At 36.8% G+C, this 19973-nt stretch overlaps 1 protein-coding gene across 2 annotated transcripts in view; it reads right to left on the bottom strand.

The window, feature by feature from the left end:
* Nucleotides 1-19973, bottom strand: part of UNC13C (unc-13 homolog C) — a 790070-nt gene that overhangs the window by 391498 nt on the left and 378599 nt on the right. For both annotated transcript variants that reach the window (XM_049705963.1, XM_049705964.1), the window contains one exon: nt 1382-1460. In XM_049705963.1, coding sequence (XP_049561920.1) covers nt 1382-1460 — 79 coding nt within the window. The remainder of the gene's footprint in view (nt 1-1381; nt 1461-19973) is intronic.

A 19973-nucleotide genomic window follows, 5' to 3' on the forward strand; every position in this document is an offset into this window, starting at 1 on the left:
GAGCAGGTGACTCACTCCTCACTTGTAAACTCCTACCATCTCCACTCCTACCACGTAAACTTATACAGGACTTACCTCCAAAGATGATCTTCCATCTCGGACAACTACTGTCCCTAAAGTTATGTTTTTATTTTATTTTAGCCTGTATATGTTCCTGTTGTTTATGTAAATTGGTCTGTCTTTCAGAATTGAACTAGACGTTAAACCTTAGAGAACCCAAACTTCTTATTCGAATATGTCTCTTTTTATTTCCCCATCTTGCTCTCTTCGATCCCATGAATAAGAGCAGTGTACATTTGAGAAGACTGCCAAGTATTAATTAAATAAAATGAAAGTCACTTACCATGGCCTGAAGTGTCCAAGTGACAGAGAAAACAAAATATAAATAATTAGACATATGACAGGTGAGAAAAGAGTGTAATAATGTTAAATAAGCCTAACACTTAAAAATAATGTCACACTATAATGGCAGGAATCTGAGCTAATTGTACAGACATATCATGCTTTCCAGCGTAAGATTTTTCCAGGCAAGATTTTGTCTTTCCTAATTTAAAATTAAAGTGATGACCTTCAGATGAAGGTTTTCATAGCAAAATTGAAAATTACTGATATCAAGAAATTGTGCACATTGTTGCTAAAAGGAAAACTTCAGTTTCTCTGAGGGAAAATACATTTTAATATAATAAACTATTAAGAATAAGCCTCCAGCAAAACATGAAAACACTGTGAATGATAGAAAACATTTCTTTTTCATGTTGATGGGCTATTTGTTTTTAGAATTTAATACAGACTATTATCAATTCTTTGCATCTCTAAGCAGTCCCCAGCATATTTCCTATAGGAGAGTTTGTCATTCAGAGTTATGTTCAGGGCTAATAAAGGTTTTAATGACTTGGAAGCCATAGTTTTCTCTGGAGAGTGGAACAGCTTATTAATTTGGCTAGACTTGATCTTAATATATGAGAATAAGGAACTGATTAATATTATCTGCATGCTTCATAAAGCATAAAGTTTACTGGGTTAAGATGAAGACTGTCAAATATAGCCTTCAACTGCAAAGTAAACTTGTGGTCATCAAAGCCCAGGTGCAGCAGCCCACTTTGCATGTTGTGTGACTTCTTTCTGCTCAATTATAGGGCCATTTTAACTCAATTTGTAATTTCAACTAATATTAAAAGCTGTCAAAAGGTTAGAGTTATTTCCTCCATCTAATAGATTTTAAAGAAATAATAAATATAACACTTGCTAGCATCCAGCTTCTGCTGCGTGTTATTCTATGAAATATTTACAGGCTAGGCATTTAATGAGAAGGACAGTATGACATCTAATAAAGATAAAGACAACGTATGCAGTCAAAATGAATTAAACAGGAGTGACTCACCACATCTCGTACAATAGGCAGAGTTTTTTTCCTTCGGAGATCTGGCATACTATCAATACCATAAAGTCCCCAACCGGCTCTGAAAGAGGGCACAAAGGAATGATTTTAATGGTTAACTGACTCTTTATAAGAAAAATTCCACTCTTTGTAGTAAAAAGGCTGTGAAAAAAGGTTAAAGGATTATCATGCTGGTTCAGACAGCAGCAAAGATCCAAGACTCAAGGACCCTGCCCAAAAAGGACACGACCACACATAGTGATCTCTTGCCTTCTTAGATAGTTCCATACTTTGAAACTTTATAGATGGCCTGATTTGACGCATTGTTTTACTGTACCACAGAGAGGACAACTGAAACTGTTAGGTATATGGAACTTTGCACCTCCAGGAAAAACAGAACCAAACCAGTTTTGCTGAAAGTTTGGTCTGTCTGCAATGGTAAAAAAAAAAAATTACTTTTATTGTAAAGATACTATGTTTTGTGTATATTGCATCTTCACAGATTGAACTCCAAAGTGGCATCTCAAGGATTTAGAGACACATCTAAAATATTAGTGATTATTCCAATACCAGAATTTCCACTTATCTGAAGTATCTAAAGATAAATGCACAAGATTATAATAATTTGTTATACAAGAATGTTCACTGCAACTTTTTTTTTTGTAGTAACAACAAAAGCTAGGTCACCTAAATATTCAACAACAGTATACCGATTGAATGAATTACAGTATATTATACAATGGGAAGGATGCAATCGTTAAAGTGAATAAGGTAAATATATATGTGTATATATGAAAAAATACTTATAGTATGTTCAGAAAGCAAGTTTGCATATTATTATGTTTCGTATGGTCCCACATTTGTATGTGCATTTATATATACACAGAACATTTCTAGAAATATATTCACCAAATTGGTAAACCGTAGTTACCTCTGTTGAGTGAGAGAAACTGGGTGATAGAAAAAGAGAAGACTCTCCCTATGTTATAAATCTGTTAATGTCCAATGTTTTTATAATAAGCATGCGCTGTCTTTGCAATTTAAACTAATTTTAAAATATATTACTATTAATACTTATTAAAATAAGTTTAATAGATTGAATTGGGGGTTTTTTTTTTGCGGTACGCGGGCCTCTCACTGTTGTGGCCTCTCCCGTTGCGGAGCACAGGCTCTGGACGCACAGGCTCAGCGGCCATGGCTCACGGGCCCAGCCGCTCTGCAGCATGTGGGATCTTCCTGGACCGGAGCACGAACCCGTGTCCCATGCCTCGGCAGGCAAACTCTCAACCACTGCGCCACCAGGGAAGCCCTGAATTTGATTTTTTATTGCATTAAAGCTGGTCTTTTTATACAACCAAAAAGGTGCTAATGTCACTGATGACAGCTACTCCTTCCGCTCACTTGAACTGCAAAACCCCTGCTAACCTCTAGCTGAGAGTCAGCTTTTGCACCAGAAACACCACAATTCATACTGTTGGGTTTAGGTGGGCAGCTCTGCCACTGGAATAGGCTACAACAGCCAAAAATAGGTTATCAGCATTTTACTGTCCAGTTTTCACTGATACAGAGATTGTTTCTTCATTTCTGCTGCTTAATTTAACAAAGGGAAACCTTTGTCTCATTGGATCTCTCTTAGTAGCCACAGTCTTAATTCAAATACTTCCAGTTGTACCAATTTGGTGATCTTGGACAAATTACAAAGATGCATCATACAATTCATACAAAATATTAAAAGCAAAATATTAATAAAGATAAGATGGTAATAAATAGTAATAATGCCATAAACTACATGTCTGAAAATGAGGACCAAATGCAGTAATAAATGTGAAATATTAAAACCACTGCACATGGGTAAGAAAGATGTCAGTGATGAACAGAATATACTTAACGTCACACACCTGAACTAAAAGTTACCTGTAGATCATAGAATACAGGACAAGAGTAATTGTGGGGCAGAGATCAAGGAAGAGGAAAGAAAGAAGAGGGGGAAGGAATAAAAGATGGGAGGGGAGACAGTGTGTGGTAGGGGGAGATGACACTTAAGTAGTCCACCACTGAACCTGTGAAAAAGGAGTTAATACAGCTTCCATCGTTTTCTAGAATAATGCCAATTGACACTCTGTAGGTTAAGGGCTCTGATAGTCACGGTGACAGTCAGACATGAAGAACGGCAATCACAAAAGAATCATTGGCAGCATCTCCTTATGAACTGCAAGAAACTGCAGAGTATAGGAGGAGGAAAGGGCAGAGAATATTTTGTTTTCTTTGCAACACTCACCTCCAGAAAGACTACTGCTCTCTCAGTGTGACGTCTTGCTTCCCTCCTATCCTATTTCCATATTCTTGCCTTCTCCCTGCCTTGACCCTCCCACATCCCAAACATCAAATATATGGGAAAAGGATTATGTGAGCGGGTTCCTAAAAGGATTTTTCCAGTTTCATTTGCTCCAGTCTAAGGCTCTGATTCCAAGCAGTTTCTACTTTCTCTCCTCTGTGAACAGAATAATGGCATAAAATGTACCTCAATAAATGTCTTTCCACCACATTACATAGCAACCACACTAACTGCCTCCAAGTGTTTTGAAGTTACTTTAATAACTTTGTAAAGAAACACATTCAATTGTGATAATGGTTGAGAAAATTATTTATAAACTGCCAAGTGTTATATAAAGGAGTTATGTGTTTTCTTCCTATCAATAACAAATTATTTATTTTCTTTATGTTTTCCTTCTTGTGGAACTTAACTTCCCAAGCCAGCCTAGAATTTTGAGCAACCTCATATTTTCACAAATTCAGGAATCAATTACACATATATATGTTCCTGAACCTCATACTTCACCCTTATGCTTCTCTCGTCAGAACAGAGATATCCAAGAACTCAGGCCAAACTTGAACCCAAGTTAGAAGACATGGATCCAAAATTCATCTCTGTCCCTTCTGAGTTTGTCATTTACTTTCATTAAACCTTTATTTTTAAATTGCAATGCCATAAAAATGTTCTCTTAACCTTCACAGATAGTCTCCAAAATGTTCTTTATCAGGTTGTGTTTCCTTATAATTTTACATTTTCATCATTACTATAAGAAGTTTGTATAAATGTATACTTTAATGAGCTTATCCATCAAGTAATAATAAAACTTTTATTTCAAACCTGAATCTTAAAAAATAAATAAATAAATAAACCTGCCCTAATAGCTTCACCTCATGAATAGAGAAGTGCTTGGTGAATACTGTGAAGCTCTACACAAATATCTTTGTAATATTTACTGAGAGACTTCCTAACCAGGAGAGACCTGGGAGCGATTAGATAACAAAAAAATGGTGAAGCCTGGAAAGAACAGTAGGTAAGTAAATTATTGCCTTATAGGCAAGAGGTCAAGTTCATGGCTATCCGTTAAAGAAATGAGCCAGGCTTGATGATCTGGAGGTCACAGGGAGTCATCAACACAGGCAACAGCAGACAAGTCATTCTGAAGGGAAGTCTAATTCTAGGGAAGAAGCTGTTTGATTTCAACCCTTTCTGGTATAGCTGATTGGATTAAGCCATCTTTAACTGTAGAAAGCAAACTAGCTAATTCTAGCTGATATTTATGTGGCGCTTACCAGGAGCCAGAGAGAATGCTATCCATCATAGCCAGTCTTCACAAGCATTACCTCATTTTATTCTCAAAAAATCCAATAAGGTATAACTACAATTATGTCTCTCACTTTATAAGAGAGGAAATGGAAGCATAGAATAGTTCAGAATCATTCCCAAAGGTCATTATCTAAGTCAGAGTTAGCACTGCCAGGATTTGTCTTACCACACTCTACTGCTTATATGATTACATTATTCCACATTTACAACAATAATATGAGTTGAGGTTTCTCATTAATCCCATTTTACCTTTAATAAACCGTAAACTGAACAATTTCCCCAGGCCTAGAAATATCTGGCAGAGCTTGATTTCTATTGCAGGAGTGTCTTGCCTCAAACCTCATGTTCTTAATAACTATTTTTTTTTTTGGTAGGAGGAAATCACAGGCCTGTCCTAGTAAAGGTGCTGCTAGTATTTGAATTTTAAAAATGTATTCTAAGGGTATTATCTTCGAATTAGAAACACTGTATTACTGTATAAGATAGTCCCAATCCTTCCCAAGTGGTTCCTCTCCAGCTATTCAAGTGTTCTCCCAAGGAAAAAGGAGACCTTTAGACTACAGGAGTTACAAATGAGATAAAAGTATCAGGAGATCTACAGAAATATCTGGAACGTCAATGATCACATATAATTGTCAATGGATATAATTTTACAGGCTAAACTGGGATGTGTTCTAATCCAACATTTGTTGTATTAAAAAGTCTTCATATTTTTCATGGTTTTATTCCTTAGTTCTTTGCATAATTATACTAAAAGAAGTTTATTGAGTTTAATAACATCTGAGTATAAAAGTATATGGCTATATACCTTGACTTGGATCTTGTTACAGAAAAAAACACATATTGTCTAAAAAATATATACAGTATTCTGTAATTTTTAAGAAATCTGATACACAGGTAGAAGAGGTAAAGCTGATTTTTACTAAGTACATAGTAATTATTTTTAATCCAAAATTGATCTGATAACATACGGAGTCTCTACGGATTGAAAAAGAACTCTGAGAAGGCACAGGGAGAGTACTGCATGAAAACAATTAAGCAGGTTTCCCGAAAGTAGTACTTTCTGATTATGGGACAAAGATGTGCTACTTCCGCATGTGGATGCTTGATGCTTAATTGGTAATATTCAGAGACTTGCTGATTTCCATTAGAAATCAGAAAATTGGTAGACTCTGTTTATATCCAAAGGAGTTGTTAAATTAATTGAAGACTACAGGCCTGAAAAAACAAATTATAGTGCTTCTGTTTATTTCTATGTTTCCAAGGCATTTATTGGGCAGGGTTATATAATTAATCTTTTTTTAGCATTATGGAATATTAAGGCAATGTAAAGGTTAACAATAAATCGTATTAACTCCCTCTCCTCTAATACAGCTGTGCTCTCAGCCTTTTAAAAACAACTCTTTGTATTTATTTCATTACTTAATGGTGATAAACATACAATGATCTATATTGCTTTTTTGCTTAACGTGATCTATTTTACATACATTTTAACACACTTTTCTTGATGATCATTATATACTTTAATTATTCCCCTGCAGCACATTAGGATATGTTATATCCTAATATTTTTTTTTCATTTTTTTTTCACCTTCTGGAAAAGATTTCCATTACTGTCAACACCGAATGAGTTATTTATGTTTGTGTAATTGATGACTCATTCCTCACAGCCAATTAATCACCAATTCCTAATGATTTTTTGATTCTTTATCTCATCAAAACTAAGGCACCATCTATCATAAGATAAAGCATTATTTTATACATCATTGTGAAAAAATCAAATTAATCTGACACCATGCTTTCCTAGCAATTAGAGTTTAAATTTTATACTAATTGAAAGGGCACTCTTTAAGTGACTTTGTCTATGGCATAGATTACTGTCATATGTCATGCACGTTGTTCTATATATGAAAAGGAAAATATAAGCAAAACAAATTGTTATTCCTTAAACTTCTCATTCAAAATTCAACCTTTCAGAATTACTCTGCAGCCCAGAATTGTCACTGTCTGGGACTTTTTCCAAATTACTGTCTTTTAAGCCATCAAGAGCAACAGTGATCGGGCATTATGGGAAACAGTGCTCCATTACTGTCGCTTGTATTCCCAGAAGCAGATAGTTCTGCTGCAGATTTCGGTGATGATGGGCTCTCAACCTTACCAAAAGCATCAAAAGAGACAAACGAGACTCTGATCCTTCCTCCAATCATCATTGCTTTTCTAAACTGAAGTATTAAGAGATTGCAATTGTCCAGCCATACCACTAGCAATAACAATAAAATGATTACACTTTCCCAGGGCACTTTTAACTAAGTTTACAAGCATGCAGGCTTGTAAACTCTTACAACTGCTGCTTGGCTACTAATGTTTTTAAGACACCATCAGTTATTAAAATGCATCTCCATTTGTTATAAAGTATAAAAATGTGCATTGTAGAATTGATAAAACAATTCAGCTGTCTCCCTCTTGAACTCTCCCATTGACAGTGCCCTAGTCCAGGCTTTCCTATCTTAACTAATCTTAGAATTTTTGCAGCCCATTTTTTACATTGCCAACAGAGTGATTTTTCTAGAACACAAATTTGAAGATGTCTTTTTTTTAATACTCAATATGCCTTATACCTACAAGTGCCTACAAAGAACAAACCCCTGTACATCCCAGTAAGGTACGATGTCTCCTCCAGTCTCATCTCTTTCGACTTCTCCCTATACTTCCTTGTTCCAGTCATCTTGAACTCCTTGTAGATCCTCAGAGGCATCACACTGTTCCCTACTTGTCTGTGTTTACTCTGCTATTTCCTCTGTGGGTACTGGCCTCCTTGCTGAGTGGCATAAGCTAACACCTACTGACCTCTCAAATGAAACTTGAACATAATGCTCATCAGTCCATAGGGTAGATGTAAGTACATCCTCCCCATCTCAACCAACTCTACTTGACTGTGACCTCAACATCAGGATGCTCAGTGGAAGGGGCTGGGGAGTGAGAGGAGGAAGAAGGGGGAAGATCATGCCTCCCGCTTTTCAGTCGGGCTTCTCAGCAGCTGTGGGTTAAAATTAAATATTTGTTACTGAGAGAAGGATATCCTACTTTTTGATTGAACGGGGGCAGAAAAACATTGGAGAACAGTTGTTCTAAGTCTTCTGCCATAACCCCTGTAAAACCGCATTCTGTTTGTTTACATGGAAGTCCCTGCTAGAATATAGGTTTCCAAAAAATGAGAAATAAATCTTACTCTTCTCTACTCCCCTAGAGCCAACCCTGGCATGTAGCAGGGAAGACCGAAACATGGAAGGTCAAGTGACTAGGACTTGACACTGGAGAGATGAGACATTAAGCAAGCTATGGTTTTTATGATCTCTGCTTCATTATCTCTGAAATAACACCTAAAAAGAACAAGACAGAAGCCAGAGGACCAGGGAGAAAGGTAACGACCACACACTGAAGTGGGGTAGCAGGCAAGGACTTAGTCATTGGAAGAACATAAGAGCCTAGTTACTCCACCAGGAAATATTTTGCAACCTCTATGAACCTTGATGATCTCATATGGAAAATGCAAAATTTACCTTCACAGTGGTATTGTGGGGAGCACTGATTGAGAAAACCTGTGTAAGCAGATTATGCATTACTGGTAGCAATTATTTTATCATAGACTTGTATAAACAGGAACATTATTGAAGTTGATGGAATGTTTGCTGGCCCACTGCTGCCCTACGGCTAGTCACATTCCTCCAACTAAGGAACAGATTAGTAACAGTCTCTGGCAGACATGCACTTGTGGGTAGCTATCTACTTAAATAATTAAAGAAACAGAAGGGCAGAAAGATAAATTTGCGATTGCATTCCATGCGGTATTCTGAGCGCTATTAACTTCCTCTTCTGACTCAGCTTTGGTCTAGACTTCTTTCCTCTGCTGGTCTCGTTTTGGTTAGTGCCTCAGCCCTGAGGAGCATGCATCTTGGCTGAGCTTATTCCTTGCCTAACCCTCATCTACAATCCTGGTCCCAGTTATTTAACTTTATGTTGAACAAAGGTCTCACAGATGCTCCAACCAAGTCCATTTTTTCTGTTAGCTCTAATCTTGAAAAACACCACTTTTATCCTCTCAAATAATTGTCTAAGCCCTGACTTAAAACAGAAATAAAAGTCAAAGCATAAAGCTTCCCCCTAGTACTAATCATGCCAGACTCCTCTATCTTCTCTTCATTACTTCTTGGGTTCTCTGAACTGTGGCCATCAAGTAGGATATTTGTCTTTACTGAAAATCACATCTAGTCCTCTAAACTACCACTGATGATCTCTGTGGAGGGAACTACATTATAGACCAACATGATGTCTGTCAGTAAAACTGGCACAGCCATATTTCCTTTTGCCTTGGAGTGATCACTAGTTCCTTGCTGGAGAGTGAGATGAGCCAGTCCTATGTATCTACCTAGTTCCACATTCCTAGGTTCAATCAACTGCAGACTGAAAACATTTGGAAAAAAATAATCCAGAAAGTTCCCAAAAGAAAAAATTGAATTTTCTGTGTGCTAGCCACTATTTGCATAGCATTTACAACTATCTAAATAGCATTTACATTCTACTTGCTATTGTAAGTAATCTAGAGGTGATTAAAAGTATACAGGAGGATGTACATAGGTTATACAGAAATACTACACCATTTTATACAAGGAACTTAGGCATCTTCAAATTTTGGTAACTGTGAGAGCCCTGGAACCAATCTCCCACAGACAGCAAAGGGTGAGTGTAATCGGCTTGAGTTTAGAGGCCATGGTTGTATAAAAAATATAGCAAATTATGTGCAGTGGGACAATGCTGTTCCCATCTGCAAGGCCAAAGGGAAATGAAACTTTGTCAGGTACAGCATATTCTTATCTAACAACTCTTGATCATTCTGGGCAAACATCAATAAAATAGTGAACTGGCAAGTTGAATTGCCATCATTTTTTTTTTAACATCTTTATTGGAGTATAATTGTTTTACAATGTCGTGTTAGTTTCTGCTGTATAACAAGGTAAATCAGCTATACAAATACATATATCCCCATATCTCCTCCCTCTTGCGTCTCCCTCCCACCCTCCCTATCCCACCCCTCTAGGTGGTCACAAAGTACAGAGCTGATCTCCCTGTGCTATGCAGCTGCTTCCCACTAGCTATTTTACTTTTGGTAGCATATGTATGTCCATGCCACTCTCACGTCATCCCAGCTTACCCTTCCCCCTCCCCGTGTCCTCAAGTCCATTCTCTACTTCTGTGTCTTTATTCCTGTCCTGCCCCTAGGTTCTTCAGAACCTTTTTTTTGTTTGTTTTAGATTCCACATGTATGTGTTAGCATATGGTATTTTTCTCTTTCTGACTTACTTCACTTTGTATGAGAGACTCTAGGTCCATCCACCTCGCTACAAATAACTCAATTTCGTTTCTTTTTATGGCTGAGTAATATTCCATTGTATATATGTGCCACATCTTCTTTATCCATTCATCTGTTGATGGACACTTAGGTTGCCTCCATGTCCTGGCTATTGTAAATAGCGCTGCAATGAACATTGTGGTACATGACTCTTTTTGAATTCTGGTTTTCTCAGGATGTATGCCCAGTAGTGGGATTGCTGGGTCATATGGTAGTTCTATTTGTAGTTTTTTAAGGAACCTCCATACTGTTCCCCATAATGGCTTTATCAATTTACATTCCCACCAACAGTGCAAGAGGGTTCCCTTTTCTCCACACCGTCTCCAGCATTTATTATTTGTAGATTTTTTGATGATGGCCATTCTGACTGGTGTGAGGTGATACCTCACTGTAGTTTTGATTTGCATTTCTCTAATGATTAGTGATGCCATCATTTTTAAATGGTTTCCTTTCTCTTTCTTGCTTTCATTCTATTACTCTTTCTCTAGTTCATACAGTAAATTTGTATATGAATTGACTTCACTGAAGTAGGCAAGGAGCATGTTTGTTTTGCTGAGTGCCTGGAGTACAGTGGGTATCAATAAATAGTTTTTAAGTGTTCTTGAATATTTCCACAAACCTGTCAGCACTTTCAAGTAAAGACATCCATTTTAGAACCAATTATCTTTCCTGCAAATTATTTTGGATGTCACCTTTTGATGTCTCGGATTTTTATACTATCACCATTTGTCCAGCTGCAGAGGCTTAAACTCCTTAATAACAGCTAATCCAAGTTGAAAAACTTAAGCCACCTACGAAATTATATATTCTAACAGTCTTGCATTTTAGGCATATAGAAACTCAGCTGCAAAAAACTTTAAATTCTTGTTCAAGATACCCAGCTTACAGCAGCTAGCTAGAAATTCTCAGGACTCCAGAACATCACTAATGCCCTTCCCTCCTCTCCTTTGCTTCTAATATCCAAGAGGTACCAAGTCTTGTCCATTTCCATTCATCACAGTTTCTTTTCCTTCCCCACATTGTCTCTCATTTGTATCTTTCTTTATATTTGGATCACCACAATTTTTGTTGTGAATGTTATCCTATTATACCTGGAATTCTTTCCGTTGACTTTCTAATTACTAACTTCCTTATGTGCAGTTCATCTTGAACAGAACTGCCATGTCCATCTTGCTGTGAGTAGGTAGCCATGAGGCTAACATGATGAAAGCAATGTTTTAAGAAGACCAGTCTGGCAGTGCTGTTCATGATGGATTAGAGGACAGATAAAGGAGACAGAGAGATGGTCTAAAAGATTGCTGAAGTAATTCTGGATTCCTTAATGAGGGTCTTGACCGAGGTGGTTTCACCACTTTCTTTTCAACCCCTTCATTCCACTTTATGAACTCTGGTAAAATTTCCAATTCAAACTGCTATGATATTTTAAAGAGTAAATGGCCTCGTTGCCAAGGAGAGCCTTTGTATTCCACTAAATTACATTCTCCTTTCCTAGGCATTGATCTCTTACCACTCTGTAATGTTCCTTAGTACTTTAAGCAGGCTTTTCCTTTCAAATCCTTGTTCTTTTGAAACACTGTTTCAGAAATGCTTACTACCTCATTATTCATTTTTACATTATTTTTCAAAAGCTATCATTTTTAAGTTTTTAAAGACAGAAAGGGGATGTGAAAGATTCACCATTCTGTTAGTAACGGGGATTGCAGGCTATATTTCTAATTATTAAAAATATTTTTCATAGCAAAACAACCAAATGGTCCTGGGTTTTAGCACACAATGAGTTGCAGAAGTGAAAACCTATAATGCAGCTGTTAAACACTCCCCTGAAAATTTCTCAAAGTTAGTCTTACGGGGACAGTGTCAGGTGTCAGGGATTAACTTCTAACAACTCAATTATTACGTGTACTTTCCAGGGCTCACTTCCTTAACAGATTGTTTATCAGAGAGACAATATAGCATTTTCTAAGGCTTGCAATTCCCCACACAAGAAACTTTTCTTACCCCTCCCATAACATTATCTGCACCTAGATTAAACTCATAACATCACATACTACACAACAGAAAACAAATAAAATATGCAGCCCCCAAATTTTCTCGTGACTAAGCAATTGTTATTATTTGGGGAAAAATGTCCCTTTAATTAAAATTCTTACCACATAGGGTCTTGATTTAGGGTGTTAGTTTTTAAACTCCTAAACTAGGCTTCTGTGGCACAAAGCTATAGTAAATATGAAATTGTGTGTATTAATGTTCCTTGGTTTAAAGCTAATTTTCTTAGTAATCTCTCTCTGGAAAAACTCAGCATTCATTTACATATAGTTTATAAAATATAATCATTCATAAATTAATGAAATACCAGCTTCTTAATATGCTTTACTTAGAGGCCATTAAATACAATCAAATATACAATAGCAAAGAAATTACATTTCTCAAAGCTGAAACCTCAGATTCCTTTTAATAATATTCTTTAGAAATATGCTGCCCTGAAATATTTAATCCCCTGAAATTTTAAACAATCCGTCTCCTATCAATAATGAAAATTAGTTTCTTAACAATCCCTCTCCAATCACTAATGAAAATTGGTAGTACCTAAAGGCAGAGACTAAGCCATTAGGTGGTTGCCAGACTTTCACAGCCCAAGCAGCCTCTTATTCTCAATATTTTTTGAATCCTTTTTATAATTTGCTCTATGCTAACAGAAACACTAAACATGGCCCAGAATTTAGCTCAGAATAAAGACACACCCTACGCAGTGGTCTACCTTTCATAGGTAGTACAAAGAAAGATCCTGAGGCCCTGCTCACCACAAAGGAAAAAGAACAAAGAGTGAAGAAAACTCAAGCTCTCGTGTATCTCAGGAAGTACCCCGTTCACAGATAACATAACGGACTCAAGCCCTGGTGATAGGTTATCCCATGGCTGTCTCATTATTTTAAGGGGTATTACAGAATTCTTGCAGTAGAATTAAAATATACATTTAGAAAAACAATAAATATATACCAAGTACTGGTTTAATGAATTGCCAACCAGGAAGTGGGTGCTGGAGGGATTCCAACTGAAAAAAAAATTCAGGGACAGAATATTATAATATTAATTATTTATTTTTAAAAATGTTTCTCTGGCCACTGATTCCAAGTCTGTTACTTCTCTCACTCAATAGCTTCATCTGTGCTCTGACTCCCTGGATCTCACATCCTATGGCTGGAAAACTTCTGGAACCAGTGGACTCAGCGACATTCTCATACCTATGAAAGTTTCAAGCATAACCACCTATTATGCTTAGTAAGTTAAGAAGTGGCTTCCCTAACCTATCCATCTGCTGCAAAATCATTCCTCTGTAACTCATGCAGGTACTCAGAGGAGTGACTGCCCAGGGTTGTACAAGGGATCAGAAGCCTATGAAGTTAACAAAATTCAACTGCGTGATCTTAAACAACTTTATTTAACAGCCAAGGACCAATTTGACCATGCTACCACTATACTCAATTTACTCCTTCTATAATGATAATTATTTGCTCATATCTGATTTTCACTCAGATTATGGACTTCTCAAAAACAGGGACTATATACAACTTATTTTTCATCTCTAGTATTTAGTATAGGATTTGACATATATTACTGTTAGTACACATACTACTTAGTAAATAACAGTAAAAATTAATGATTGGAAGAATTCTTTTCAGTTATTTTTTAGACATTCCTTTTTAAGGCAAATAAACGTATACATTTAGAATCTCAAGTAACTAGAAATCAACACTGTCCCAGTTCTCTTGCCTGCCTCAGGATCTGGAACAAAGATTATCATTCCAGAAGGTATGCTTCTCTGAAAATTGAAAAACAAATCAAGTCATTATTTCTCTAATCCAAAACATTGTTCTTACTGTTCTTAGCTTTACTTACCCAATGCAGTCAGGGGTTAAATAGAGAATAAGTATTGTTTGTTCCTGGTGGGTATGCCTTGCATCTTCAGGTACAGTTACTGGAATTGAAATGGAGCTTTAAAAAGCACATACCCAGCCAAAAGGTAATTACAGTTATTTAAACAAAGGCAAATCCATCTGTGTTTAACCTACTGTGTCATCAACTCTGCTAGCACTGTCAAACTAGTATTCTAGAAACACTTTTTAAAGCCAGTATTTCAAACAAACAAACAAACAAACAAACATGGATGTAATTAGAAGGGAAGAGAGACGGAGGAAACCAAACCCTGCAGATTTGGGGGGTTTGACTGTGCTGACTGGAGAAGCAGAGAATGGGAAAACCTTGTTTATTCTGCTTGGCTCCTAGGAGTAACATCTTATCATGTTCATGATCAGCAATGTTCTCTCTGTATATGCTGATATTGGAGCTGGTTTTCAATGACTGTATATGAGTCTCTGGATTTGAGCAAGAATCATCTGGCCTGTGGTGTTTAAGTATAGTTACTTGAGAATGGGCATATTTCTTAATATGGTCATCAACACAAAAATGATACAAAGATCTACCTGAATTTTTCCCTTAGTTGCATGCCTGACTGCCCATGCATCCATCCCATGGATCTCTTCTCAGAAGTTTGGTACAAGAACTCAGCAACTTCCATGCTCACAATACATGTCAAGTTTGTTTGTAAAGTGCAAGCAATATGATAATGGAACAAAGGTAGCATCCTTAACCAGCAGGCAAGTGCTGGCCACAGGATATATCAGCTCCTGGAATCACAACTTGGTAATTTTTCCTCCTGATGCAAGATAAATCATTTGAGCCAATACAATTAGGGTCCCATAAAAAATGCATACGTCTTAAGAGTGAGCGAATAAGCCAGTGAGAAGTAGTCTACTATAAGCTCTTGCCTTATAACCTGGGGGCAACATAGAAGGGAAAAATAGACTTTGGCACCCATCAAAATACTGCTGTAGGGGATGGAAGCTGAGGTTGCAACCTGATCTGAGTCCTGCTCACAGGCTAGGCAGCTCTTATGCAAACTTAATCCTTTTGATTTTCTCTAGAAGAAGCAACTAAGACTATATTTATCAAATATGGTATCCCTACCTATAAGTCTCACTAGCATTGCATTCATTACACTTTTTATCTTGAGAGAGAACACTGAGACAAAAAATGAGAGTTGGGGGGAATGGACATTTGTTACTATTACTTCCATTTTATCCAATGCAACCCGTGGTGTACTGGAGCTGGTCTCATGGCTCTGGAAAGCAGACTGTATAAATCTTTCCCCAACTCCACATTCAGTGATGTCACTTTGATAGCTTGAAATTGGCTATGGTAGGATTACTCAGAGCAGGAAAATAGGCAAGCAATGCAAATTAGGGCCTTATTCTTTAGTGGAGAGCTGGCTGTAAAACACCAGCAGACCACTAATTACAACTCTCGCTAATAGTCCCAGGAAGGAACTCCTACAATTTGACACTTCACTAACTGAACTAACTCCCTTGCTCCTATTCATCTCTATCTTTGACTGATGTGGGTCCTTACTACCTTTCGACATCATCTTTGTGTGAATATCTGAGTTCTTAGTGTCTTCCTCAGAAACTCAATTGAAAGGGAAATCAGCACAAAGGGCACACAGATGGTCATGTTATTTTCAGCAATGACTTCTTGATTCTCTGGTCAAATTCATTCATTTCAACACTTACTGATTTCCTACTGTGTACACAGACTACTAAAGTGCTGTGGAGTGCCGGAGACAATTTTTCATGGGTCTCTTGAATTTCTGTACACCTTGTGAGTGGAGACTGACTTTGTTCTGGATTAGCCTTTCACAGATGTTCGTGGCATGTATATAGAGATACCGCACTCTTCTGGAGTAGAAGACAGATGTGTGTGCTGACCAGTATAGTAAATACAGTGCCTCTTTCTGGGGCAAAATTTGGCTTGTTTGCTTTCAAAAGATTGGGGCTTCCTAAGCTCAAACACTGACACAAATCCACTGTGTTCCTTGCATCCACCTAGGTCTGTCACCACATTGCCCCTGTGGGGTTTAAGGGACAAGAGAAATTGTTGCAAACATGAAGCTCATGCTATCTGCTGTGTCATGAGTAATGAAGTTCTCTGTCTCTGATCCAGGTGCCTCGTGTCTTCTGCCAGCATCTATGAAATTATGGTAGGGTAACTTGTCACCTAGTCTGTAGGGTAAAGTATCAGGGCCTTCATAGTTTCTGACATGGAGAACATAAAATAAGGTTATTCATGTTCTTAAAGAGACATATAAACTTGTTGAGATGTGATTATGTATAAATACATGTAATTATAAAGCACTGACTTGCATACAACCAAAATACATAAAGCTACATCAAGTAGTACAAAGGGGGAAAGATCTGTATCATAAGTACTTGAATCTGTCATCATGAAAAAAATTATGGTACGGCACTGAATTTCATTAAAAAGTAAATAGTTTATCCCACACAACCCTCATTCATGATCATGCTTGTAGAGGGAGAATTAATCATCTAATTAGTAACATGGCAACTAATTTAAAGAACCAAGATAGAAAAGACATTCAACAAAATCACTGATTAGAAAAATTAACACTTGTTTGGCTGGACAAAAATTTTTACTCTAGTAAGTTGTTTATATAATAAATGATATTAAACATTTCTTCAATTTGTTGATCACCAACAATAGGGCAGGTAGTGCAATAGAGTCTTTACAAGTAGTCTTTGTAATACAGTAGCTTTTCAAGTAGGAATTATTATTTCTATTTTATAGGAGAGAAAATTGTGTTCAGAGAAGTTAAATAATTTATTCAAAATTAATATAGCTACTAAATAGCAGGAAATTGATTTAAATAATATTACTCAAGTAGTTACACAACACAGTGTCTGACATACTTTTAATAAAATAAACATATATTGATTAACATGTGACTGACTCTTCACTCTATCTTTGGACTATTTAGGAGAGTTTATAATTGGAGTATGGAACTGGGGCTCCAGGGGGCCTATAATCTCCTCTAATATCAAGTAAAGTTAATAAGGAACTTCAAATGGGAGAGCTAGAAAATAATTTTTTTTCCTCTTTGGGTTTCTGGGACATTTACCCCATTACACCTCTAGTTCTACTCTGGAACCCTCTTTCCTCAGGCAATTAAACCTCCATAGAGCTAAACTTTTAGAGTGGAGTGAGACAAGGGCAGACGGAGTTCAGGATGAGAGTTGAAGACAGAAGTGCAGTATCCCAAGGACACTTAAGTTCAGTACAGGAGCACCCAGAGCCTGAGCCATAAGGAGGGGGAGGGTAAGGTCCTGAAGGTCCAGAGAATGGCCTAGTTAACCACGGATTCATTTTGCCTAAAGAAGAACCTGCTTCTCTCTTGGAGACTCTGAATTACCCAAAGCAAGACTCCTTGCTCCATTTCTGTTTGACCACATGGACAAACACTGATAAGCATAAATATATGGGGGCCAAAATAATACACAGGTGGAGAACCAAAAGGCAATTTTATTATCTTTTCAACGAGACAAACTTACCACTATTTAATACTGCAACATGCAAACTGCCTCTACTCCCCTGCCAAAATCCACGCCCACCTCAACACGACCAATCCCCTTTATCCAGCTTTACTTTTTTCTATTTTCATAGTTCTTATGACTATCTTACACGTCACATAATTTACTTATGTTTGTTTTTTATTATCACCCCTACAAGAATTCAAGCTGCACAAGGAGCAGGATCTTTGTTTTGTATCCAAAACATAGTTGCTCAATAAATATTATGGGAATGAATGAATGAATAAACAACCATTAACTGTTCAAAAATAACAATTATTTATTGGGCTCTTACTATATGTCAAGTACTGTTATAGCTTCTTTACACACATTAACTCATTTAATGCATACAATAAATCTATGAGATAGAATTACTCTTATCCTTATAAGTTAGCATACTACAGTACAAAGATGTTAAGTATCTTGCTCCAAAATCACACAACTACTAATTACAGAGCTGAGTTTTGAACCTGGGAGTCTGGTTTCAGAGTCAATCCTCCTAACCACTGCATCAGTGATGGATATTCATAATGATGACCTGAGCCATTTCAAGAAAGACAAATATTATGTATTAATTATTTTAAGAAGGCAGAGATGTATGTAGTACTTTTAGAAAGATACTTAACCTAAATTATTAGAATAAAATATTAATTATTTAGGTATCTTTAACTGGCACTTCGGTTTTCTAGATAATTAACTTACATGGATTATCCCATTCCCTCAAATACCTGTTTAATTGTAGAATTCCAGTGGGCATATTGTTTCCATAATTTCTTCTCTTCTATCCTTCCCCTAATTCTTCTCCCTTTTCTGCTCCATTCCTGTCCTTCCTCTTTTCTAATTCTTGATGATCACCATCATTATCGTCACTATCATCATCACCAATATCAACAAAGCTGTGCTGGGAAAACTGGACAGCTACATGTAAAAGTATGAAATTAGAATACTTCTTAACACCACACACAAAAGTAAACTCAAAATGGATTAAAGACCTAAATGTAAGGCCAGACACTATAAAACTCTTAGAGGAAAACAGAGGCAGAACACTCTATGACATCAATCACAGGAAGATCCTTTTTGACCCACCTCCTAGAGTAATGGAAATAAAAACAAAAATAAACAAATGGGACCTAATGAAACTTAAAAGCTTTTCCACAGCAAAGGAAACCACAAACAAGATGAAAAGACAACCCTCAGAATGGAAGAAAATATTTGCAAATGAAGCAACTGACAAAGGATTAATCTCCAAAATTTACAAGCAGCTCATGCAGCTCGATATCAAAAAAAAAACAAACAACCCAATCCAAAAATGGGCAGAAGACCTAAATAGACATTTCTCCAAAGAAGATATACAAATTGCCAACAAACACATGAAAGAATGCTCAACATCATTAATCATTAGAGAAATGCAAATCAAAACTACAATGAGATATCATCTCACACTGGTCAGAATGGCCGTCATCAAAAAATCTAGAAACAATAAATGCTGGAGAGGGTGTGGAGAAAAGGGAACCCTCTTGCACTGTTGGTGGGAATGTAAATTGATACAGACACTATAGAGAACAGTATGGAGGTTCCTTAAAAAACTAAAAACAGAACTACCATATGACCCAGCAATCCCACTGCTGGGCATATATCCTGAGAAAACCATAATTCGAAAAGAGTCATGTACCACAATGTTCATTACAGGTCTATTTACAATAGCCAGGACATGGAAGCAACCTAAGTGTCCATTGACAGAGGAATGGATAAAGAAGATGCACATATATACAATGGAATATTACTCATCCATAAAAAGAAATGAAATTGAGTTATTTGCAGTGAGGTGGATGGACCTAGAGTCTGTCATACAGGATGAAGTAAGTCAGAAAGAGAAAAACAAATACTGCATGCTAACACATATGTATGGAATCTATAAAAAAAAAATGGTTCTGATGAACCTAGGGCCAGGACAGGAATAAAGACACAGATATAGAGAAATGACTTGAGGACACAGGGGTGGGGGGTAAGCGTAAGCTGGGACGAAGTAAGAGAGTAGCACTGATATATATACACTACCAAATGTAAAGTAGA

Source organism: Orcinus orca, chromosome 2 (assembly GCF_937001465.1).
Source record: "Orcinus orca chromosome 2, mOrcOrc1.1, whole genome shotgun sequence".
NCBI classification, from domain to species: domain Eukaryota; kingdom Metazoa; phylum Chordata; class Mammalia; order Artiodactyla; family Delphinidae; genus Orcinus; species Orcinus orca.